The sequence below is a fragment of the Lissotriton helveticus genome, chromosome 3_1 (genome assembly GCF_964261635.1).
Source record: "Lissotriton helveticus chromosome 3_1, aLisHel1.1, whole genome shotgun sequence".
Taxonomy (NCBI): domain Eukaryota; kingdom Metazoa; phylum Chordata; class Amphibia; order Caudata; family Salamandridae; genus Lissotriton; species Lissotriton helveticus.
The window spans coordinates 979,696,759-979,722,983 of record NC_136061.1 but is presented as its reverse complement, the minus strand read 5'-3'; the positions used below and the strand labels follow the sequence as shown (position 1 = coordinate 979,722,983).

At 49.2% G+C, this 26,225-nt stretch overlaps 1 protein-coding gene across 2 annotated transcripts in view; it reads left to right on the top strand.

The window, feature by feature from the left end:
- The window catches only part of DIP2A (DIP2 acetate--CoA ligase A), a 784,944-nt gene that overhangs the window by 518,992 nt on the left and 239,727 nt on the right, over positions 1-26,225 (top strand). For both annotated transcript variants that reach the window (XM_078681430.1, XM_078681429.1), the window contains 3 exons: positions 2,693-2,807; positions 23,647-23,786; positions 25,967-26,103. In XM_078681430.1, coding sequence (XP_078537556.1) covers positions 2,693-2,807; positions 23,647-23,786; positions 25,967-26,103 — 392 coding nt within the window. The remainder of the gene's footprint in view (positions 1-2,692; positions 2,808-23,646; positions 23,787-25,966; positions 26,104-26,225) is intronic.

The following is a 26,225-nucleotide window of genomic DNA, read 5'->3' as shown; positions in this document are numbered from 1 at the left end:
GTGTTTGATTTGAGAGTGGAAGTCCTCTGTGTTCATGGGGTTTGAAGGACCAACTTTGACCTATAGTGCTGCCCTGAGGGGATGGAAGAGTCTTGCGACACTCTCACCCTATGTGCACGCTACGTGTGCCATGGTTTGTATGGGCCTCCCCTTAACACAGGCACGCTATGCTTGTTAGGTACAACTGTGATTCTAATTCTGTTTCAGATGAAAGCTCCCAAACCCCTCCCCTCCCCTCCTCCCCCTCAGCGACGTGACTTCCATTCATACAGCAGGTGCAGTGGCACCGGGACCCAGAGGGGCCCGTTGAGCCCTGATTATTGCTGTATTTTATAATTCAAACAGCAATCAGGGTGGCCCATTACTTGCACTAGGCCCATGACACGCTGGCTACGCCACTGCCACTCACAATTTAGGGTGCAAATCACATCTTAAATATTTGCTCCCAGGATTTGCTGCAAGAAAACCTGCCACAAATCGCGGGAGTAAATTGCGCGAAATTTCATTTTATTGCACCCTCCATTAGAAGAAATATTGCCTGAATGGTTTATATGTAGGTTTATCTAATTGTTTTGACTACCAACATGTTGCACTTTATCCTCTGCAGAGGGTTTAAGACACTGTAAGCAGACGGAATTTCAGAAAATAAATGTCATAGACCAGACCAGCACAGCACCACCATATCAGCTTGACTCAGTACCACCTCAGCATCACTGATCACGGCACCATTTTAACACCACAGCATCAACACAGCACCACCTCCGCATCAGTACAACACTTGCAGCACCTCCCCAGCATCTGCACAGCATCACTTCAGCACCAGTCAGCGTCACTCATCACCACTGCAGCAACACCACCTGAGCTTCACTCACCAGTACTTGGGCACAACCACAACCACAGCACCACCTCCGCATCACTCAGGCCCAGCGCAGCACCACCCCAGCACAGTACCACCTCAGTATCACTCCGCCCCAGGTCAGCACCACCTGAGCACCACCGCAACACCAATGCATCAGTGCAGCAATACCTCAGCACGTTTCTGCATCTGTGCAGCACCACTTCAACACCAGGCACGGTCACTCAGGACCACTTCAGCAGCACCACCTGAATGTCACTCAGCAGCAGCTGAGCACTACTACAACCATCAGCACAACACCTCAACATTATTCAGCCCCAGTGCAGCACTAGCACAACACTACCTCAGCACCACCTGACTAGTAACACAGCACAGCCTCAACATTAGTGCAGCACCAGCACAGCATCACTCAGCACCAGCACAGCATCACTCAGCACCAGCATCTCCTCCGCATCACTCAACACCATCTCCTCAGCATCACTCAACACCACCACCTCAGCATCACTGCACCACCTCAGCATCATTGAACAACACCTCAGTATCACTCAGCACCACATGAGCACCACCTCCGCACAAGCACACCACCACTTAAGCACTACTTCAGTTTAACTGATCTGAGCACCAGCACAGCAGTACCTTGGCATTAGTGCAGCACTGCCACCTCTGCATCAGCATAGCACCAGCACAGCATCACTCCGCACCAGCGCAGAATCTCCTCTGCATCACTCACCACCACAGCACCACCTCTGTATCAGCACAGCACCTCCTCCGCATCAGTGCACCACCAGCAAAGCACCAACTCAGTACCAGCGCAGCCCCATCACAGCATCAGCGTTGCACCACCTCAGCACAACTTCAGTATTAGCGCATCACTCAGCACCACTTCTGCACAAGCACACGACCACCTCAGCACCATGTCAGTATAACTCAGCATCACCTGAGCATCAGCATTGCATTATCTCAGCAACAGGAAAGACAAACTGGAAGACAGTGTATATATTAATTTTCTTTTAATAGGGTTGTTCGTTTGTACATAATGTTAACTTGTTTACTGTATGTATGTAAAGCGCTCTGATACCTACGGGTCAAGCTAGCGTTATATAAAACTTTTTAAATAAAAAAATAAATAAAAATTGTAAATGACAGAGCTATTAATTTCGCTATTCTCAAAACCAACACATAAATAAAAAAATTGTCATTTACAATACCAATAGCTCAAACTTTACTAATGCGAGACCTATTGCATTGCAAATGCTTGTTCCTGCTGTCCAGCATTTGGTAAAGGAGATGAAGTTCATAAAATGTTTGAGGTAATAATAACCAGCTTTTCTCGTATGACCTGCCAAGTGAATTTAGCCAATTCATTTTCTAAATTGCGCTTTCCTTCGACTGTTCATTCAGCTGCTTTCATCCAACATATTGTAGGTTCATAGGATGAACCAGGATGTCTGCATGGTAGGTGAACATATATGCTGTTCTTCTCTGTCCTATATTTTGGGAAGTGTGTGTGTTAAGGGCAGGTTCCAAGAAAATCACCTGCTGCAGATTCACAGGTCTCGAGCATTCTGTTTGCATGGCAACTTTTCCCTACTCTGCCCTTGACTCACGGCATCAGAAACATTACAGGCCTATGGTCCACCATTCATCTCACTTTGTGCACCACAGCTTCACTCAGACCCATTGTACAGCTCTTCACTCAAGGATGCACATTCTGTGTCTTTGAGGTTCATAATCTGTTTATTAACCCTAACAGGTTCACATGTACTTATATATTCTCGGGGCAAAACAAGATGTAAGTGGGTAATATGTTCTCCTTTTGTGTTTTCTTTAATTTAGGGTCCATTTCCTCATGTGATGCATTTCTCAACGTGTTCCAGGCCAGAGGATTAAGACCTGAAGTCATCTGTCCATGTGCGAGCTCATCTGAAGCCTTAACAGTTGCTATTCGCAGGTACCTGTACTTCTGATGCATGGAAATGTGCTTTTCGCCAGGATCATTTATTCCTGCAGTATGGCAAACCAGACTCTTGCAGAGGAAATTTGCATTCCTTAAAGGGAAATACACATTATCTGATGGAGAATGAGCATGACATATGGAATGTTTTGCATGTTCTAGTGGTGAAATGTGTATTAGTCGAAAGAATGACGAAAGGTTGGTTGGCAAAACTTTCAGAGTGGGTTAAAAAAAAAAAAGCATTGTTCTCCGTGGGATTTAAGTATGTGGTGATCAGCAACCCTCACTCGCAATTGACATCAAACTTTTATTAATGTACTGGTCTGACTTTATTATTAGGTTGGTCTGAATAAGGAGAGAGACTGACTCGGCTGAAAGTTACAGCTGCTCTGGCTTTTTAGAAATTGTTGGTTTGGAGTCTTGGTGTGCCTGTCTCAGCTGAAGTAAGTTGAAGGGAGACATCAGTAGGGTAGAGTTGGCTACTTGCTCTTGCTAGTAATTGGTGTAACAGTAGGCAGCGTATCAAATCCTGCAGTAAAAATGAACTATTGGCAAGGAGTGAAGAGATCGAAGGATGACTGGGAAGATAAACATCCCTTTTCAAAAATCAAACTTAGAGTAAAAATCTAAATCCGTTCTTGGGCTCCCCTCTCCCACTGCCCTTTGCAGAGTAAATAAGGCTACAGTTCCTAGATAGATTTTTAAATGCTGTTGAACGTACCTTTGTGCTACATGCACAGTGCCACCAGCACAGATTTAACAGATTGTGTTGGACTCTCACTAGTCATGTGCAAAGTGCCTTACTAAGTTAATTTTTTATGTGGGTGCAAACCATGAATACTTGCAAAGTGCTGCCAATACTTGCTGAATATTTGATTACAGTTGGTTGCCTCTCTGACATATGTTTTGTGCCTTTTGGGTATAAATATGTTCAAGGCATGTATGACTGTAGATGCACATGCTTTGCATAAGTCCACGGTCTAGTGTTGGTCTCGGATGATTACAAGTAGTTTTTTTTTCTTCGAAGAAGCTTTTCGAATCACGAGGCTGTGACACTCCTTCTTTTGGTAATACTGTGCATGGACATCGACTATATTGTTACATTGTTTCTTTCTGCCGACAGGTTCGGATGTACTCCCTCGTGCTCTGGTTCGCCAGTAGATCCCTTTCTAGGCGGTATTGCCTCGATCGCATAGTTTTTTTTTTTTTAATAATATTTTTATTTGCATTTTCAACCAACATAAGCATAGCTGGATAAGTCACAGGTAGTTAACCTCACACCCAGGCGCTCCCCCTCCACCTCCCCACCATCCACAAGAATGACATCATGAGCATCAATTCTACAATAACCGGCCACTTCATGAAGTACATAGTTATACAATACTCCGCTACCCCCCACAATTCACCATGCATTTCGGTCCCACTGCCGGTATTACGACAGCTTGAAGGATAGCTTCATCCTTTAGGACTCTTACTGCATCAATCTGGTCCCAGACTCCCATCGAGACCATGGTACCTGCTCCATTTACCCCACACTGAAAATTTAGGGGACAACCTCTAGCTTTGTAGGTGATCCACTCAGCCGCCATGTACATATCCATCCCCCTCCTCCATTCTCCCACCTGGGGAGGCGCTGGTGCTCCCCATGCTCGTGCCACGTCTCGTTTTGCCACCACCAGGGCCAATATTACAAAGATTAAATGTGGGCGGCTCAAATCTATATCTGTAGTTATCCCAAGTAAAACCATTTTTGGGTCCAATGGGAGCGCCACCTCTAGCACCTCACTCAGCTCCCCCAATATCTGTGTCCAGTAGGTGTGGATTATAGGGCCGTCCCAGATGATATGGTAGAAGGTCCCTTGTGGGTGTCTACACCTGAGGCAGGAGGAGTCCCCAGCGCGACCCATGCGGTGCAGGCCGGCCCTGATCGTAACACACTCTGTGCAGTATCTTATATTGTATGAGCCGTAGTCGGGATTTAATCGCGACCTCTCTGTGATGCATAAAGGCTGCCTCCCAGTCTATTGTGTCCATCTCGCCCAGGTCCTGTTCCCATGTTGCTCTCAGCTTCCCCAATCTGTCCAGTGTGTTATTATTCAGGGTCCTGTACGTCACTGATACTAACTTATTGGGTTCCCGTTCTTGCAACAGACAACCCTCCAGTGGGGCATATTCTGGCAATGCAGAGGTGAGCACCCTCTTAGCCCCGATGCATGGCGCAGTTGCGCATATTTGAGGAACTTAGTTGGGCCCAGTCCATATTCTGCCGCCAGGGTCCCTTAGGGTTTACATTTCCCCTTTGCTACCAGGTCCCCCAACATGGAGATGCCGATATCGTCCCATCTCCTAAAACCTGTGAATTTTTGGAGCTCCTTTAACCAGGTGCAGGTCCATATTGGAGTCTGTTTGGTAGGTTTATTTGACCACCCCATCATCTTTGTTGCCCTGTCCCAGACCTCTATTGTTATTTGCGTAGCCTGGAGTAATTGCCTCTTACCCGTCCCTCCATACACATAATGGAGACTATTGCGGCGATCCATGGTGTCTCTTTCTAGCTTATATGCGGGTGATACGCAGGTGCGTGAAGCCAGTCATTGATCGGTGCCAAGTGTTCAGCCCAGTAATGTGCCAAGTGTTCAGCCCAGTAATATGCCTCCACATCTGGTAAGGAAATCCCTCCATTGTACTGATTTCCCTGTAATGTGTCTAGGGCTATTCTCAGTTGTTTCCCTAATCACAGCAATGAGCGTAGTTCCGCATTTATTACCTTGAACGTCAGCCTGGGGAGGGGGAAGTACTCGTTCTGTAAGGCATACAGGAAGCCAGGCAATATGATCATCTTTAACATTGCAGCCCGGCCTAAGATCGTGAGAGGAAAGGCCTTCCACCTAAGAGCATCCTCTGCAAAGTTCCTAATCACTCGTTGAATGTTCGTTTGATAGGAGATGTCGGTCTGTTGTCAGATAGATCCCTAGGTATGTGAACCCTGTCCGGGTAATCTGGATGGCGGGAGGCAGAGGGGGCCACTCCCCCCCCCATCGCATGGGCTATACAGTATCGATTTATGCTAGTTTATCGTGTATCCCGAGAAGGAGCCATACCGGCCCAGGAACTTAAACAGTGTAGGGTCTGTCGTGGCTGGTTGGGCCACATACAGAAGAATATCATCCGCATATAGCGACATTTTTCCTCCTGTATGTCGGCCTGTGATATATGAAATCCCTGTATCTCGTCTGTCTGCCGGACCTCACAGGCCACTACTTCAATGGTGAGGGCGAATGGTTGTGGGGACAAGGGTCAACCCTGTTGTGTCCCCCTGCTGATAGGGAAATCTTCAGATATGATCCCGTTCACTTTCACCCGGGCTCTAGAGTCTGGCTATAGCAGTCCCACCCATTTCCTAAAATTGGGGCTGATGCCGAACTTGACCATAGTCACCTCCAAAAAGGGCCAGTGTACAGCGTTGAACGCTTTTTCTGAGTCCAGAGAGAGAAACATATGTGGTTCCTCTCGACCCTTTACCTCCATGAGCCAGTAATGTGTTCTTGTCAAGTTTTGCCTAGTCGCCCTGTCTGGCAGGAATCCCGACTGGTCCTGGTGAACCAGGCCTGAAATCACCAGGCATAGACAAAGGGCCAGGACCGTCGCCAAGAGCTTAGTCTCCACGTTCAGGAGGGAGATTGGTCTATATGACGCACAGTCCTCAGGAGGTCTGCCCTCATTATATATAGGTACAATCGTAGCCATCCTTAGGTCCGATGGGAGGAGACCCTCCTGGGCCGCGTCCCTAAAGAGCTCTAGGAGGTGGGGCGTCAGCAGATCCACACCTTTTTAAATAAATTCCGCCGGGAGTCCATTCAGACCCAGCGACTTCCCTGGTCGTAGCCTGGCTATCGCCTCCCTAATTTCATTGGCCGTTATGTCAGTTTCAAGGGTCTCCTTATCCTCGTCCGACCGAGGTTTGGACGGTAGACTGGTAGTCCATGATTTCTTCTGACCCACCCAATTCCCTAGCTTCATAAAAGTCCCGGAAGTAAGTGGCAAACGTCCGAACAATCTGGGCATCTTCTCTCTGTAGCTGACCCTGACCATCTACCACCCCTTTAATCCACCTGGCGTCCCTTTCCTTACGGCTTAGCCAGGCCAACAGTTTCCCGGACTTGTCCTCAACGTCCTACAACCTGTGCAGGGTTGCAAGAGCCTGCGCTTTGGCTTCATCCGTCGCCAAGGCTTTGTACTGCTGTTGGGTGTCCGTCAGGCACCGAAGCACCTGAGGGTCTCTCCCCGACAAATACCGCCGCTCTAAGTCAAGAATGTGGGTTTCCAGGGTATTAAGCTCCTCCTGGGCTTTCCGTTTCCTCAGGATATTCGGTTTTGGGCCCTATCGCGGAGTACAGTCTTGTAAGCCTCGCATACCGTCACCCCAGACTGTACCGAGCCCACGATTTCTACAAAGTACACTTTTGTGTCAGCCCTAAGGCCCTGTACTATCTCATTATTCTGTAGGTCCCAAGGCATCAGTCTCGCACCCAGCCGAACCAAAAGAGGCGAATGATCCGAGAGACCCCTCGCCAGATACTCTGCTTCGTCTTCAGCCCCAAGTTCAGGTCTAGGGAGGAAGACATAGTCCAGTCTGGAATGTACCCGATGCGTCCCGAGTAATATGAGTAGCTTCTGGTAGTCGGGTGCAGCCGTCGCCATACGTCTGTCAGGCCTAGTGTGGTCATAACCCTGGCCATGGGCGTAGTCTTGGAGCCGTCCCCGCCTGTCCCCGAGCGATCCATGGGAGTGGACAAAAAGTCATTAAAGTCCCCACCTATGATGTGTAACGTGCCTGGTGTGTCCAGCGGGACATCAGCGACTCAGGAGAGAGTCCTAGATTGGTGTTTCGGGGGAGCGTAGATCAAGGCTATCGTGACCCTCTGTCTCCCCCATGTTCCCGTCCCTCCTACGTAAGTCCCCTGTGGGTCTGTCCAGGTCCGGGTACCCGTGAAAGGCGGGGACTTTTTAGTCAAGATAGCTACCCCCCGGGAGCCTGTTGTATAACCCGCATGTGCCTGTACCTTATAAGCTCCCCTTGCCAGAAACCCGCACTTCGTCCCTTTAAGGTGGGTCTCCTGGAGGAGGACTATATCCAGGTGTAATCGCTTAATATGTGTCGTCACCAGTCCTCTCTTAATCTTGTCCCTCAGACCATTCACATTCCACGTGAGGACCTTGTGGGGTTGTAGGGGCCAACCACTAGCCCACCCTCGGGGGTTCCATCCACTGTCACAGGGCCATGGAGTAATGTGTATCCAGTTTCTCTCTGGCGGGGGGTGGGTGATATGTCTGCATATCAGTGCGATCCTGCGGTCAGTGTGCCAATCAAACCTTATACAAAACATAACCCAAAACATTCCCAACCAGAAAACAAACGCAGCCCCCCTCCCCGTCCACCCCACCTCCCCATGACTGATCCCCGGCAATATGTCGGGGAGTGGACTTTTAGGGCAGGCAGAGGTCTGTCGCCCTCCGCTCCCAACCTTTACCACAAGCTCAAACTCATGCAGCAGTCCCAGACCCATCAAATCAAAGTCCAGAAAGATAAGGTCAAAGACGTCAGTGCAAGAAAGGAAAGAAAGACAGGTAGAAAGAGTCAAGAACAGCAGAGATAGATTAGAAAGAAGAGGGCATGCGTCCAGCTTGCCTGCTCCAGTATCTCTTAGTCCAAACCACGGTCATCCCTGTAGGCCCCTATTCAAGAGTTGGAATCCGGGGGTTCACGCCAAGGAGTGCATCGAGGGGCCCACCAACTCCTCCACTCCGGAGGAAGAGTGTTCGCTCTCAGTTCCAACATCCTTCTCAGTGTCATTGGCCATCTGAATCTGTCCAGAGGAGCGGAGCGCATTAGCTCTCGCTGAGAGTACGGGGCATACTTGGCTGTGTCTTTTCCACTTTAACAGCTATAACTGGAAAATGACCTGCTGATGGAACGCACTCTGTTGCGTTTATATCCGAATTGCCATTCCAAATGCACATACACCAACCAGCATTTGGTCTGTAATTTGTCTCTCGCCCGAACATTGGGTGAATACTTGTGAGGCCTGTAGATCATTCCGATCTAAGAAAACGCTTCAGGACTAGTGTACAAGGTGACGAGAGATGCAGCGCAGACAAGCTAGCGACACACCTGGCATATCTGAAAGAAAACAGTTAGTATTAGATTCCTTACCTTAGAATATCCCCAGGCATCAGACTGGATCCGGAAACTTTTGCGTAGCAGTACCCTTGCGCGTCGGTAGGCGTCGTCTGCGGCTCCGCGTCCGTCGTCAGTCATTGTTCCCGGGAAGACGTCGCCGGAGTACTTAGACGCCGCCCTCGCCCGCTGACGTCAGTTCTTTTTTCCGCGCCAGCAATCGCCGATCCGGAAAAAGTTGTACCCTAGTCAATTTTTGGCTAACTTTTTCGATCCTTTTGATCATCTTTTCGAGTCTCTCGACACCGACGGTGCCGATAGAGATGCCCGGGTTCAAACCCTGCGTCGATTGCAACCGACTGATGTCGGTTACCGACCACCATCTCCGGTGTCTTCACTGTCTGGGCCCAGATCACGACGACAAGTCCTGCTCCGACTGCCGGGCCCTGACGTCCAAAGCTAGACGGGAGCGTTCCCGCAAGCGACTCGAGCTCCGGCAGTCAGCCCCGCGCCGCTCGAGGTCCCGGTCCGGAAGGAGGTCGAGAGACCGGTCGCGGGGCCGGAGTCACCACACCGGGAGTCGTCATCGGTCTTCGGGCTCGAAGTCCTCAGGTAAGAGGCACAAGAAGTCGCAGAGGCGACATAGCTCTTCTGAAACAACCCCCCCCCCCCCCCCCCCCCCGACGCTAGCGCGACGCGGCCGGGGGTTCGGGCGACACCGCCCCGCGGCTCCGCCAGAGCCGCAGGCGTCGCGGCCTGCTCCATACCAGCCGGTCCCTGGGCAGCACGCAACGCCGGAGGAGATCGAGGCCTTCCTCACGGCCACCGTCCCCCCCCCCCCCGACGCTAGCGCGACGCGGCCGGGGGTTCGGGCGACACGGCCCGCGGCTCCGCCAGAGCCGCAGGCGTTGCGGCCTGCTCCATACCAGCCGGTCCCTGGGCAGCACGCAACGCCGGAGGAGATCGAGGCCTTCCTTACGGCCATGAGGTCGCTCACTCTTCTGTCAGGTTCCGCGGCGGAGCGGCCCCAACTGGGTCCCCACGCGGGCCGGGTGCTTCGGCCCCGACACCGTCGGCGACTCGGTCTCAACGCCGCAGGGCCCTGCCGGATCCGGGTCGCCGCCGGTCGACCTCACGACCTCGCCGGGGCTGGCCCCCAGGGTGTCGCCCCCGGCACCGTCCCAGGACGCCGCCGTCCCCGGTCCTACCCTCGATTCGGGTCCGCCGCCGCTCTCGACGCCGATGGGAGAATTTTACTTCTACGACCCGGCCCGTCCTTTGAGCCTGAGTACCAGGCGATGGGTGACGAGGTGGATTGGGAGGGGTCCAAGGACCCTCTGACACGTGAGTTTCAGTGTTTTCAGGACTGGACAGGTGAGCTTAGGTAGGCCAGTGGTCTGGACACTTCGCCCGACACTGGTTTTGTCTCCCCTCCTAGAGTGGCTATGGAGGAGGGGGCTGCCTATAGTGTGGTGCTGATGCGGGCTGCCAAGGCCTTGGGCCTTGAGCTCCCCGTCGCGGCCGTGAGGACTAACCTCCTCACCGAGGTCCTTAAACTGCAGACAAGCTCGGCCGAGCCTCTGCTGCCTTTTAATGAGGCCTTGTCAGACGTTCTTCTGGGCACGTGGTCCAAGCCCGCTACAGGTCTGCCTGTAGATAGGAACGTGGCCAGATGCCACCGCCCGGCTCCGGGCGACCCTCGCTTCCTGTCCACCCACCCCACCCCCGAGAGCCTGGTCATCCAGGCCTCTAACTCCCAGACCTCATTCCCGTCGGCTCCCCCCGATCGGGAATCCAAGAGGTATGAGCAATACTGGAAGACTGTATTCTCCTCCCTGAGTTTGGGATTGCGGTCTGTCAACTCCGCATGCCTCTTGTGCCGTTACACCCACTCTCTGCGGGACACGGTCGTGGACGTGCTGCCACCATGTCCGGAGGAGGCCCGGACTAAACTCGCCCAAGCCCTTGCGGAGGCTCGAGATGCAGCACGGTATTCCATCCGGTGTGGGCTGGATACCACGGACTCACTGGGCAGAGCGATGGCAACGACGGTGGCGATTCGTCGCCACGCCTGGTTGAGGTCCGCCAACTTTTCGGCTGATGTCCAAAACACCCTTATGGACATGCCGTTTGATGGCCGTCGCCTCTTTGGCGACAAGGCAGACCATGCGCTTGAGCGCTTTAAGGACTCCAGGGCTACGGCCAAGTTCTTGGGTCTCTCGGCCCCGCGCCAGCAAACGGCTGCTTTTCGCCCCTTTCGTGGCCAAGGAAGGGGCGCCCCCACACGTCATGCCAGCCACGGGCCACAGACTACCATCCAGCCCGGTGAGTGACGTGTAAACCACTGTGGCGGCGGTCGGGGACAACGGCGAAGCCAGTCCACACCTGCCCCTGCAGCATCCGCCTCAAAACCCTCCTAGTCTGTGCTTTCAGGCCCATGTCATGCCAGTGGGGGGCAGGGTCCACCATCACCACCACCACTGGCGCACTGTCACATCGGACAGGTGGGTGCTGCAAATCGTCCGAAGGGGCTACTCCCTCCCCTTAGAGGCGTCCCCTCCAGCCATGCCACCACAGTATCACCGCGTGTCGGGGGATCACTTGAAACTTCTACAAGAGGAAGTTACGGCCCTCTTGGCCAAGGGGGCCATCGAGTGCGTTCCAGGGCCAGAAGTAGGGTGTGGTTGTTACTCCCACTACTTTCTGGTACCCAAGAAGGGCAAAGGGTGCCTACGCCCTATCTTGGACCTACGGAACGTCAACGGCTTCCTCCGGAAGGAGAAGTTCAAGATGCTGACACTGGCTCAGGTCCCTGCCCTGGACCCTGGAGACTGGATGGTAGCGTTGGACTTATTTTCACATACCTGTCCTGCCGGCCCACCGACGGTTCACGGTAGGCCACGAGCACTTTCAGTTTACCGTGCTCCCCTTCGGCCTTACCAGCGCCCAACGGGTGTTCACGAAAGTGATGGCGGTGGTCGCAGCTCATCTGCGCAGGTTAGGGGTTTCAGTCTTCCCCTACCTCGACGACTGGTTGTTGAAGGCGGACTCGCCGCAGACAGTCGTCCGCCACCTCCAGACTACGGCCGACCTCCTGCATCTGCTTGGGTTCTCCATCAATGTGCCGAAGTCACACCTGTGTCCCTCTCAGAAGCTCCTCTTCATCGGAGCGATTCTAGACTCGGCGCAGTTTTGGGTTTATCCTCCCGAACAGCAGGTGTCGGATATTCAGGCTCTGATCCCGATCTTTCAGCTGTTATCCCGAGTCTCAGTTAGGTTGACGCTGCGGCTAATGGGGCTGATGGCCTCCTGCATCCTTCTGGTGCATCACGCCCGGTGGAGGATGCGGGCTCTGCAGTGGGACCTGAAGTTTCAGTGGGCCCAGCATCAGGGCAACTTTTCCGACCATGTCTTGATCTCGGAGGCACTGCAAGACAGTTGCATTGGTGGCTCACGGACCGCGATTGGGTCAGTGGCAGATCCCCCTCCCTACCCCAACCGGAGCACGTTGTTGTGACGGACGCGTCCCTCCAGGGCTGGGGAGGCCACATGGGAGAGGCGGAGATCAGAGGCCTATGGTCTCTGGCGGAGTTCCAGCTCCATATCAACCTTCTGGAGCTGCGGGCGATCCGGCTTGCACTGAAGGCATTCCTCCCCTCTGTCTGGGGGAGTGTAGTGCAGGTGTTCACGGATAACACCACCGTTATGTGGTACTGCAACAAACAGGGCGGTGTGGGGTTGTGGTCCCTATGCCAGGAGGCTCTGCGCCTCTGGCAGTGGCTGGAACATCAGGGCGTGTCCCTGGTGGTTCAACACCTGGCAGGTTCCCTGAACGCCAGGGCGGATGAACTCAGCCGTCGGTGCATGATGGATCACGAATGGCGTCTGAACCCGGACGTGGCGCAAGGCCTCTTTCAGCAGTGGGGAGAGCCTTGGTTAGATCTATTCGCCACAGAAGAGAACGGGCAATGTCATCAGTTCTGCGTGTTGGAATTTCCAAGGCGGCACTTGCTCGGAGACGCTTTTCGTCGCGAGTGGAGCTGCGGTCTGTTGTACGCCTTTCCGCCTATACCACTTCTGCCCAGAGTGCTGAAGATCAGGCGCGACCGGGCCCAAGTTATCCTTGTGCCTCCGGACTGGGCCCGAAGATATTGGTATCCAGAGCTACTCAGCATGTCTGCCTATCCCCCGATTTGTCTGCCTCTTCAGGAGGACCTTCTGTCGCAGCAGCAGGGGACGGTCCTCCAGCCGAACCTGTCCAGTCTCCACCTCTTTGCTTGGAGATTGAGCGGCGGCAGTTGAGGCCATTTGACTTGCCTCCTGAAGTTTGTACTGTGATTCTGGCAGCCAGGCGTCCCTCCACAAAGTCGGTGTACGCCTGCAGGTGGAACAGATTTGTGGCATGGTGCACAGCAAAGGCTGTGGATCCACTCTCTGCCCCCCTTTCTGAGCTTCTCCTCTCCCTTCTTTCTCTTGCCCAGCAGGGCTCTGCTCTGGGCGTAATCAAGGGCTACCTTTCTGCCCTTTCCGCCTTCTTGAGGCTACCTGATCAGCCTTCTTTGTTCAAGTCCCCGATTGTTAACAGATTCTTGAAGGGCATCACTCATATGTTTCCCCCCTGTTCCTTTCGTGATGCCCCAGTGGGACTTGAATCTGGTTCTAACTTACCTGATGTGCGCTCCTTTTGAGCCGCTTCATAACTGTCCTGTCCGTCTTCTTACACTTAGACTGCTTTCCTGGTTGCCATCACCTCTGCCAGGAGAGTGAGTGAGCTCCAGGCTCTTTCCTCTAAACCTCCTTTCCTTTCTGTCCATCCGGACAAGGTTGTGTTGCGGACAAGACCCTCTTTCCTGCCTAAGGTAGTCACAGCCTTCCACATCGGGCAGTCCATCACCTTGCCCACCTTCTTTCCACCTCCGCATCCCTCTAAAGAGGAAGAGCGGCTCCACCGTCTGGACCCAAAACGTGCGCTGTTATATTATCTGGATCGCACACGCCAGTTCCGGGTGGATGACCAACTCTTTGTTGGTTACGTGGGCGCTAAGAAGGGGCGGGCGGTGTACAAACGGACCATCTCTCGGTGGGTCGTGTTGTGCATCAAGGCATGCTATTCTTTGGCTAAGAAGGAGCCTCCTGTTGGGCTGAGGGCCCATTCCACTCGGGCCATGGCGGCTACTACTGCCCTGGGCCGGGGAGTCCCCTTGCAGGACATATGTCAGGCAGCTACGTGGGCCTGGCTGCACACGTTCGCAAGACACTACTGCCTGGACAGCCAAGTCCGGAGTGATGGCTTCTTTGGCTGTTCCATCCTCCAGGACTTTCTGGTGTGATCATTGGTTCGCAGACCCACCACCGGGGTTGGTATTGCTGCGGTATCTATTCTAAGGTAAGGAATCTAATACTAACCTGTTTCTTTCAGATGCACAAGTTACTTACCTTCGGTAACGATATATCTGTAAGAAACAGTAGTTAGTATTAAATTCCTAACCGCCCCACCCATCCTCCCCATTCTGCGAACCGATATCTAGGGTTAAGGTCATCCCCTTTCAGGGCCCTAGTTTCATGGCACCAGTGTTGGTTTTTATCATGGCTCTGCGGAAAAGCTGTGTATAAGAACTGATGTCAGCGCGTGAGGGCGGCGTCTAAGTACTCCGGCGACGTCATCCCGGCGCCGACGACGGACGCGGAGCCGCAGACGACGCCTACCGACGTTCAAGGGTACTGCTACGCAAAAGTTTCCGGATCCAGTCCGACGCCTGGGGATATTCTAAGGTAAGGAATCTAATACTAACTACTGTTTCTTACAGATATATCGTTACCAAAAGTAAGTAACTTGTGCATTTGGTTGATAGGAAGGAGAGGAAGCTTCAGCAGCTCTAGAGGAATCCCTATCCATCCACAGATTCTGAATTGGAGGACGAACAAATTTCAGTCATCCTGGGGTATTCCAAGAAGCGTTGGACCGTGAGTACACCTGCCCCATCTCTGGATCCAAAAAGTCAGCATCGACCGATAAAACTGCTCCCGTGCTGCCACTGCACAAAAGCCCGTGAGCACTGAATAACCTACTTGGACACCCTGCCCTTTGGCTCGGTGCCGAAACATTGTCCAACAGCAGGTGCCTCTACCAAATTAGATTAGACACTGACGCATAAGACACTCGGTTCGTTCCCAAAAGACAAAGGGCACAGCACTTCAGCTCCAGCCACTCTGGCATCGAAAACAAAACCTCTTCCGGCACAGAAATGCTATACTTTTGGTCCGAAAACACAACCGGAGCCGATTCTCGAAAGCATACACAAACGGCTTGACTTATAACGAAAAACTTTGCAAATACAACCCTGAACAACGAAGATTAGTCTTCAACCCGCAACACCTCAACCTTGTAAAAGACAATTCTTTCGAAGACAATTGATGCTCCACAACTACCTCCCCAAAAGACACAAGCATTTGCAAGGCAATAAGTCTCGCAGTTTTTAAACCTTGACCTATTGGTATTGTAATTGACAATGTTTTTTATTATTGCAGTTTTTTCAACACATAAATGAAAGCCATTGTCATTTACAATGCCAATGGCTCAAAATCTCGCAAATGCGAGACCGATTGCATTGCAAAAGCGTGTTTATTTTCTCTTGAGTGCTCCTGCACTTCTTTACACAAGCTGCCAACTGGCATCTGCTTGATTAAATGAGCAGTAGCAGCCCACAGCCTGCATCCTTTTGACATTTCCACTGCCTGCTGCCGAAAAATGGAAAAAGGCTGGATAGCGAGGTGAAGGTAGCAAAATGAAATATGTAGGAGGTTGATTGATTTGTCGAGAATGACACAACCTCTAGTGCGAAGCCGGGCTTGGAATCCAGGCTTTAAAGTCTGCCCCAAAGTCCCTAGAAGCATCTGCTACAATCCGAAAGAAAGATACTAATGAAACTGTTAGGATTTTTCATTTGATATATAACATCTAACACTACAAGAATATGCAAGATAGGACTGGGACTTGTTTGACTGAAATATGTTATGTTATGTTAATCTGGGTCTTGTAGAGCGCTCAGCTACTCAAACAGAGTGTCCCGGCGCTATCAGACCCAACAAGGCACAAAACAGGGAGAGATGGACTTTATTGACAGAATAGCCAAGTAAGTTTTGAGCTCCTTTCTAAAAGACAGCAGATTGTCAATCTTCCTTAGTGCTAGTGGCAAAGCATTCCAAGCCTTGGGCGCAAGATATCTGAAGGATCGACCTCCAGTGCGAGCACGCCTAATAGCCGGGATCGTGGCCAGCGATAGTGAAGCTGAGCGCAAGGCTCTGGCCGGATGGTGAAAACTGATCCTGTGCCTTAAATAGCGGGTACCCATGCCATGCAAGGCCTTGTGCGCAATTTTAAGGCTCTTAAAAGCGATGCGTTTTCTAATGGGCAGCCAGTGAAGAGATTTCAGAAGCCTCGCGGCGTGGGATCTCCGGTTAAGACCAAAAATTGCCCGGGCTGCAGAGTTCAGCACCACCTGCAAGCGAGACAGAAGATATTCAGGCAGGCCAAGAAACAGCACATTTGCATAATCCAACCTGGATCCAATCAGGGCTTGCACAATCGTCCTCCTATGGGCAATAGATAGAAGTGGGAGGAATTTCCTCATCATTTTTAGGAGACCAAAACACTGACCCACCAAGCTCAGAATCTGCGGTTTAGAAGTAAGACCATTGTCCATCTTTACTCCGAGATTCTTAGCAACCGCGGTATCTGTGGCAGGTGGAAACATGGCTGCCGGCCACCAGGACTTCCAGCCGGGATCAGGAGGACAACCAAAGAAAAGGACCTCCGATTTATCAGAGTTGCACTATATGCAAATGAAATATAGTCTCCTACTTCAATGGAAGAATGATGCTCATGTCTCCACATCAGTATGCACAGCTGGCCGTGACACGGTGGAAAATGATATGGACACTTTAATGACTGTGAAATAATGCCTCTGAATGTGAAAAGGTGACACAACAGGGAGTGCAGAAGTGTAAACAGTTTGCAGCATAGGTGGCCCTTTCACCTCATACTTCACTCCATCCACACTGTAATCACCCTGCCTCCAGGAGACACAACACCCTTTTAAATGAGGTCATTAACCGAATAATGTTCACATCAAAAGTGAAAGAACAATGTTGCAAGTCAACAAATTTCTCATTTCACCAGTGCGATCAAATGTGCACATTACACACATATTATACAACACCGCTATCAACTTGAATTCTTTTTAAACCGTAATTATTTGCGAGAACCTGTGTGCGTACCTTTTTTGTGTGTTCCCGCCAGGCATCAAATCCAAAGCAAGCAGGAATAGCCCTGGAAAGATGCCCAAACATGCTCAAGTCCTACCAAAAGAAGCTCAACGCTAGATAAAGGCAAGGACAATAAATGCAAGCTGCGGCAGAAAGTAACAATCAAAAACAAGCTAAAGAAATGCTTCTTTACGAGCACATGCTGCATTGCCGTATCTGCCATCGTGCCCCCGGCTTCTTTGAAATTGAGCTACCACGCTCGTACTCAAGCGGATCCAGATACTTAATTTCATGATCTGGACACGGCTCGATTGAAAGCATATCCAGCCACAATTTTATAAGAACTGCTGAGCCCGCAAGAAAATACCCACTAATGCGATAAAAGGCATAGTGTAAATAATTGATGTGTAAGACAACAATGATGATATTTCTTGTCCTGATGATGATGCCCTATACCTAAAAAAGGCATCGAAACGTCGTCGACCACAAAACCCCATATGCAATATGATAATGCTATATTGTTAAATGCGATGGTGTGTTTATAAGATTTTGAGTCTGTAACACTGACTACAAGTATACAGACAGATTTCTGCTTTGCCCTTTTGGCCATTTTTTCGTTGTCTTGAATGTTGTGGGTCACGGCTGTACCCACTTGTTATTTATTGGTTCTCACATCGTACTTTATTTACCAGAATGCTAAAAATAAATTTCTTGTCCGGCTGGACAAAAGACATATCACTTATTAGGTGTATGATTATTGTTTCTGTACATTATTCTGTCCATAAATAGGGACCACCGTCCTGTGAAAAATGATACTGCCCAAGGTCCCTATGGCATACCTTTTGGGTTCCCTTGTCTTCTTGTAAACGGATTTAAAAGGCATTTAGATATTTCCCTTGCTAGTGACCTTGCTGCTGCCGATCGCTATGGTGTTTGTGACCAGTGGCACCACTGCTTCTGATTAGTGGAGGCGGGGTCAGTGGGTATCATGTGAGTCCGGGGACGCAGCAGTATCGGAGGGCACAGACCAATATAATGAAAGTGAAAGCGCGGTATGCAGTGCTGTTAAAAATCATTCAATCAATCTTTGTAAAGTCGAAAATAAAATTTGCAGCCACCACTTTACATATTTAGCGCAGTTAGCAATCTATTATGAAAGTGAAAGCGGGCATGGAATGCTGTAAAAAAAAAAAAAATACAATGAACAAAAGAAAAGCACGTCTGCCATTATCCCAGCTCAGGCGGCCATGCTGCTTAAATACAACACGTTGTGGGAGAGAGAGAGAGAGCGTGTCCTACCTGCAACAGCTAGCAGAAGAAAGACAATTAAGAAAATAGTGCTCCCAGGTTCTCATTAAAGCATATGCGTAACAACCTAAGTAAAAGGGACAGTCTTCATGGGAGGTTACAAATGAAGACAAGGCGGTACTAAGGAGGGACTAACAAGCCTATTAACCAATCAGAAGCCAGCATTTATGAGGGACAATGACACAAGCCTATGAAAAATATGGGCGGAGGGTGGGCTGGGCTCAACTACATACTCCAATACTGGATGCCTCGCAGTGCAGTGCATACACGCTGCCCAGGCTTGACCTAAAAAAGAACTTGACACAGGCTCTTTACACATTCCTGTCCCTTCCTCTTCAATTCCACCAACACTACCCCAACCCTCCTCTCCACCACCTTCACCGAAACATTCTGATGAAGACGATTTCTCACCACATTCACCCATAATAGATGATGACAATAATACAGGCGAGGACACGCAGCCTGGGGACCCCAGGGACACTAATGACTTTGAGCCACCAGGGGATACAGATCCAGACCTCTATCCTGCACAACAACCCCCTCCAGATGTAGCTTCTGCTTATCAGGTTTTAATAGCTAGGGCTGCAATATGCCACAAGGTAGCCCTACATAGGGACCCCATAGAGGATGACTTCATCTTCGAGACCCTCACTACTGCTCAACGAGGAACCAAATATTTACCAATGCTCAAAGGGGTGTTACGTCATCCAGATTAGCTTTTTAAAGACCCCGTAAAATTACGAATAATCACACCAAGGGTTGACAAAAAATAAAAGACAGTTAAGACCAGACTCCTTGGTATTAGCCAATGCTAGAAAAAGGGCTAACTCACAAACAACTGGAGATGCACTTCCCCAGACAAGAGTCAAATCTTATTTACACCTCCGGAAAACGAGTTGCAGCCCAATCTGTTAAACATTGGAGAATTGCCTATAGCCAAGCCCCTTTAGCACAATATGTCGGGCCCCCTGGGATGAAATGGAGGAGCTCTTTCAACACCTCCAAGAGGAATACAACAAATGGGTCATGAAATAGTCAATGAGGGGAAGTTAATTGCTAATAACTCCATCAAGTGTGTGCTAGATTCTGCAGACACTGCAGCGAGAGACATTAATACCAGCCTTCTCCTCCTTAGGCTTGCTTGGCTGCATCTCTCAGGTCTTAAACCTGAGGTACAACAAACAATACTGAACCTTCCCTTTGACCGGAAACAACTGTTCGGCCCTTGAAAAAATGGAAAAAAAGACAGCGGTCGCAAAATCTATGGGGACCCTGCAAACTCCCGCATTTCTTGGGTCCTTTTGACGATCAACTTTCAAACAGGCTGCCAGATCTGCGTCTACAGACATCACAGGGTCCTCCTACAAAAATCAAGGACAGTCATCCACCTCTATAACCTTTTACTGAGGCTCATACAGACAACAATTACAGAGGCCGCGGTTACGGAAATGCTACCTATACCGCAAATACAAACGCTAAACAATGATATACTCATTCGCCCCCCCCCTCCCACTGGCCCCCCGTGGCCGACCCCCCCCCCCCCCCCCCCCCAGACCTTCTAACACCTGTCGAGGGATATCTTCAAAATGTTTACACAGCATGGAAAAACATTACAACATCAATGGGTGTTGGATATTATCCAACATGGCTACTGTCTGGAACTCTTTGCCACACCTCTAATTATAACGCCTTAGAAGGACAAAATGTCAATACAACACCAAGCTCTCCTCAAACAAGAGATTTCAGACCTCTTACTCAAAGGAGCCATAAAGCCTGTCCAATTTCAACATCAGGGAACAGGAGTATATTAAAAAAACTTCCACATTCCCAAATAGGACGGCTCACTTTGACCCATTCTTGACCTCAGTCCCCTAAATCACTACATCCTATCAGAACATTTCCACATGGTCACCCTTCAGGAAATGATACCATTGCTACAGCAGGAAGACTTCATGTCTGCATTAGACCTTAAAGAAACCTGCTTCCATATACCCATGTATCCCTCGCACCGCAAAAACCTGCGGTTTGCCTTCCACGGAAGACACTATCAATTCAAAGTGCTTCCCTTTGCAGTCACCACCTCTCCATGGGTAGTCACAAAATACTTCGCAATACTGGCAGCACATCTGTGCAGAGAAAAAATTAACACCTTGGCTGCTTGTCAGATCCATCCCCTGTGCTGGACCTTAATGTAAATGGGTGTGGTCATGACAAGCTCAGCTCGTCATGAGCACCCTAGAGGTATACCTCATGACGAGCTGAGCTCGTCATGAGCAGGAAGGGGTTAATGTATTTCTTTATGTGGACGATTGGCTTATAAAAGCAAACCGCTCTTACCTTTGGAGCCAGCATACCCATGAAGCATCCTATTACACCAACTAGGGTTTAACATCAACCTGCAAAAATCCCACCTACAACCATCCCAAATACAAACGTATTTAGGGGCAATGCTCGATGCACAGTTGGGGGTTAGCTTTCCCAAATACAGCCAGAATACAAAACATTCTAACACTAGTCCATCAGTTTCAAACTCGCCTTAGTTACAGTCAGAACACCAATGCGCCTTTTATGCATGATTGCATCTTGCATCGCAATAGTCCCTCATGCACGTTAACAAATGAGATAGCTGCAAGAGTGTCTCTCACGTTAATTACCACTCACAAGGTCAGCTTCATGCTGTAGTGATGGTAGACAGCCTCACACATCACTCTCTGCGGTGATTGAACTCACAGAACCTATCAAAAGGGCAGCTGTTTCTAGACCCAGTTCCCCAAGCCATTCTTACCGCAGATGATTCACTGAAAGGATTTGGAGCTCACCTTCAACATGTAACAAGTCAAGGTGTATGGGACTCCAAATACCAGGGTCTTCATATAAATTACCTGGACCATCAAGCTGTCCACCTGTCATTGAAAGCGTTCATACCTCACTTAAAAACAAGGTTGTCTTAATCCAAATGGACAATGAGAACCATGTATTATCTACAGAAAGAAGGGGGGGCTCACTCCCTACAATTATTGCGCCTAGCTCAGACTATATGGCGCTTAGCAATACATCACAATATTATTCTCCTAGCAGAACACGCTCCAGGGACAAGCAATCAAGTTTCAAATCTTCTCAGCAGGACGCAGCAACAAGTCCACTCAAGGAAAGTCCACCCCAGAGTCCTCCTACCATACTTTCACAAGTGGGGGTTTCCACAAACAGACCGGTTTGCAACCCTAATAAACGCAAAATGCCCAAACGTCTCATCCAGTTTCCCACAGCCGCAATCCAAGGGCAATGCTCTATTGAAGAACTTGTCCGGGATATTTACCTATGCTTTTCCACCTCTCCTACTACTTCCATCTATGGTCAGAAAGCTAGGGTAGACATCCCTCACCCTAATTCTCATAGCTCGAACTGGGGCTCATCAGCCAACGTTCACCACTCTACTGGAACTCTCGCAAGTTACCCACGGGAAACTTCCCCCTCAACCTGGACCTTCTCCCTCAGAACCATGGCAAAATCAGACTTCCCAATTCCAAGGAAATGAACCTGCCATTTTGCTCCTGAGGTCATAGTATTTGGATACCTAAACCTATTACAACAAAGTATGGATATTCTTAAAGAAGCACTTAGGCCTACAACTCAAAAATGTCACGCTGCCAAATGGAAATGATTTGTGCTATACTGCCTACGTCAAAAAGTAAACCCTTTATACAAGTACAAGTACAGACAATCATGTGTTACCTGTTGCATTTTCAAACCTAAAGTTTAGCATACACTTCAATACGCCTACAACTGGCTGCCATTGCAGCCTATCCAAAATAGGCAACATATTTCTTTATTTAAGATACCAGTCATTAAAGCTTTCATTGAGGGACTTAAAAGGGTAATTCCCCCTACACTTCCACCTGCGCCAGCTTGGAATCTCAACATTGTACTAGCAAGGCTCAATGGGTCTCCATTTGAGCCACTGCATTCCTGCCTACTTCAATATTTATCTTGGAAGGTAGCATTTTTAATAGCTTTCACTTCACTCAGACGTATCAGTGAGCTCCAGGCGCTAACCTTAGAAGAGCCGTTCTTTCAACTCCACCGAGACAAGGTAGTGCTTAGAACAATCCCCAAGTTTCTTCCCAAAGTAGTCTCTCCTTTCCATATTAATTAATCAGTCGAATTACTTTTCTTCTTTCCACAACCCGATTCTGTTGCAGAAAGAGCTCTCCATGCACTTGATGTTAAAAGAGCTTTAATGTATTATATTGCCAGAACAAAAACTTTTCGGAAAACTAAGCAATTATTTGTTGCCTTCTCATCTCCTCATACTGGAAACCCAATTACCATGAATTGAATTTCCAGGGGTATAGTCAAATGTATTTAAACTTGTTACACTAATGCTATAAGACTTTTACCAGTTCCCCCTAGGGCTCTCTCAACTCTTAAAATAGGAGCCTTTATGGCATTCTTAGGGAACTTCTGCATTGCTAACATTTGATAAGCAGGAACATGATCCACCCCACACACCTTCACAAAACATTACTGTGTCTTTGCACGCCAACAATCCAACGTTGGACAAGCAGTACTTCGTACTCTCTGTCAAACAACTGCAACCTCCGCAGGCAAGCCACAACTTTGGGAGAGGGACTGCTTTACAGTCCATGCAAAGCATGTGTATCTACAGCCACACATGCCTCGAATGGAGTATGTTACTTACCCTGTAAGCATCTGTTCCTGAGATGTAGTCCTCTAGATGTACATGCGCCCACCCTCCTCCCCGGATCCCTAGTAGGTCACAGTTTACTGCTTTATTTGACCTTACATCACATTCCTAGCATTGACATCACATTACTAACATTCTAAATCCGCATTATCACTAAAAGGGAGGAGTAGCACAGCCTTGTGACTTGAAAAACGTTTTCGTACAAACACAACTTGTAATTATTCGAGCCCATCACTATATGGGGAACTTATTCAAAGCATGTGAATCTACAGCACTACATGCCAAGAACAGATGCTTACAGGGTAAGTAACCTAATCCTTCTGCTTTGTATTGCATATATTGCCCACATCCCTTGATCTTTCTCTTGTCTGTATTTTTAGACCACCAGACTTGGCTGGGCCACCTCCAGGGAAAGCAGTTTTATCTATGAATGCGCTTAGTCACAGTGTCATCCGAGTTGACACAGAGGAGAAGCTTTCTGTTCTCACAGTTCAGGATGTTGGGCAGATCATGCCAGGAGGTACGTAGGATCCGTATGACATGTTTTTTCCTGTTCAAGTTGCAAAACTCCCAGTTGAACACAGGCTAAAGAAAGCTTTCATTGTTTAAATATATGCAAGCAACAGGGCTAGTCATGTTATAGTTACATTCTGGGTATGTAACTTAGCGTTGCAATTTCCACCAATTGATTAGAAACACGCTTCACACCACAATGTTGTCAGTCATATGATAAGCAAATCAAACACAAGATGTTAACTTGTGGCATGGTACCTCCTGTATCTGGATGCCATAGTGGCATCACAAGAGGTGTCTGTGTGTACCCCTGGGCCAACCTTAAAGTTGATAGATAACAGGATACATGCCGAGTGATAACACTCGTCACCTGCCTATTGATCTATGATGAATATACAGGACACACACATTCAAAAGCAAAGATGGAGCGCATGCATCCATTGATACACAAAGCTATTGATGGCAACATAATGACCAGCAATACAAGGCAACAATTCAGAGGTGGAGACACAAGGCACATGGCCATTGTTGGGGATACATGGTAAATGATCAGTGAGATGGAATCGGTTTGTGCTGTCATTGAGGAGAAATCGTGGCACACAGTCAGTAAGGAGTAGATGGGACACAAGTACAATGAGGTGGGAATGAGGTAAGTGATCAGAGAGGGAAGCACGTCAAGTGATCAGTGAGGGGGAAATGAGGCCGTTGGTCAGTGGAAGAAACCGTGCCAGCAGTCAATGAAAGGTAAACCGGGCAATCAGTTGAGAGGGGAGAAACTAGACAAGCAGTCATTGAGGGGGAGAAGGAGCAAGCGGTAAGTGAGAGGGAAATGGCAAGCTGTCATTGAGGAGGAAATGAGGCAAGGAGTCAGGGAGGGATGGATGGATAAGTAGTACTGAGGGGGAACCTGGTCAAGCAGTCAGTGAGGTGGAAACTGGGCAGACAGTCAGTGAGGGAAAAACTGGGCAGAATGTCAGTGAGGGAAAAGCTGGGCAAACGGTCAGTGAAGGGTAAACTGGGCAAACCATCACCATGGAAGACAAAAGGCATGCAGCCAGCACTGAGGAAATAGGACAAGCAATCAATGAGGTGGAAACCTAACATGTGGTCAGTGAGGAGGAAGTAGAAACCAGGCATGGGGGCAGTGATGGAGAAGTAGGACAAATATTCAGTGATGGGGAAATGGCAACTTTTAGCATGTGGAGAGGAAAATGTTCTTACGGCCTGTGAGTGTGAAACTGGGAAGATGGTCAGGGTTGCACAGACAGGGCACCAGGCCAGTGATCGAGATACAGGGCACACAACCAGTGATGGAGATAAAAGGTGATTGGCCCACTAATGCAAGATGGAGGACAAACGCCTAGAAAAGCACACAACATTGAGAGGCCACACCCAGTTTTAGAAAACAAAGTGACAAAGGCTACCCTGACATTCACTTACACTGAGTGTAACAGGTAGTGAACATAAATACGATCCACACTATGTGATTTAGATATGTAGGACATCCTGTGACCCACAACCAGTGATAGTTCAGTCAAGCATCCAAGACTATAGGTATCAATGGCATCTTGATGGTCACTGCTAACAGGGATACATATGGGACATGCCTTGAACACCAGATGATTAAGATAATGGGTGCACAGATAATACGCACATCCATGCGTTGGATGAAACATGGTTTATGTTTACCACTTTTCTGCAGTAAGTGATTTACAGCTCATACTTTGTCAGTGGCTGAAAGAAACAAATGGCTTCCTTGGCACACACCCACAACCCACATTGCTAATGGATATGCGCCACCCCTAGCAATGTTACACGCTTAATCGTGCAGAGGTGCCTGTGTCATCCATAACATTCACACCTAGTGTTAAAGGGGGAGATTCATACGTCCTTGGCATACAAACTCTGCAGAACAGATCCCTGAATAGCTACTACTATGATGAATAGAGCAAAAGGTGCATTGACAAGCAAAGGAAACATTTGATGACTCGTATGAGGTTTCCCAAGAGACTGGTTTTTAGAAGAAAAAAAGATCTCTGAGCACTAGACTGTTTACATGGGTTTGAGGCCTCAATGGGTGCTGTGGTCTCCTACCTGCTGGTTTTCGCTATGTTAGTTCGAGCTGAAATAGAAATGTGCCACATGAGACAGTGAATTTGTTTTTACTCTACAACTTGTCCCTTGCAGCCAGCGTGTGTGTTGTGAAGGTGGATGGGCCTCCATATCTATGTAGAAATGATGAGGTTGGTGAGATCTGCGTCCGCTCCACTGCCACTGGGACATCTTATTATGGACTGCTGGGAATCACAAAGAATGTGTTTGAGGTTAGTCACATAACTTTCCCACCATCAGTTGTTTTGTTGACATGAGAGGCTGCTTAATCTGTCTGGGGCGGGGCCAGTGCATGTCTTTAAAGGTGAATTCTGGTAATCTAATTTAACAACAT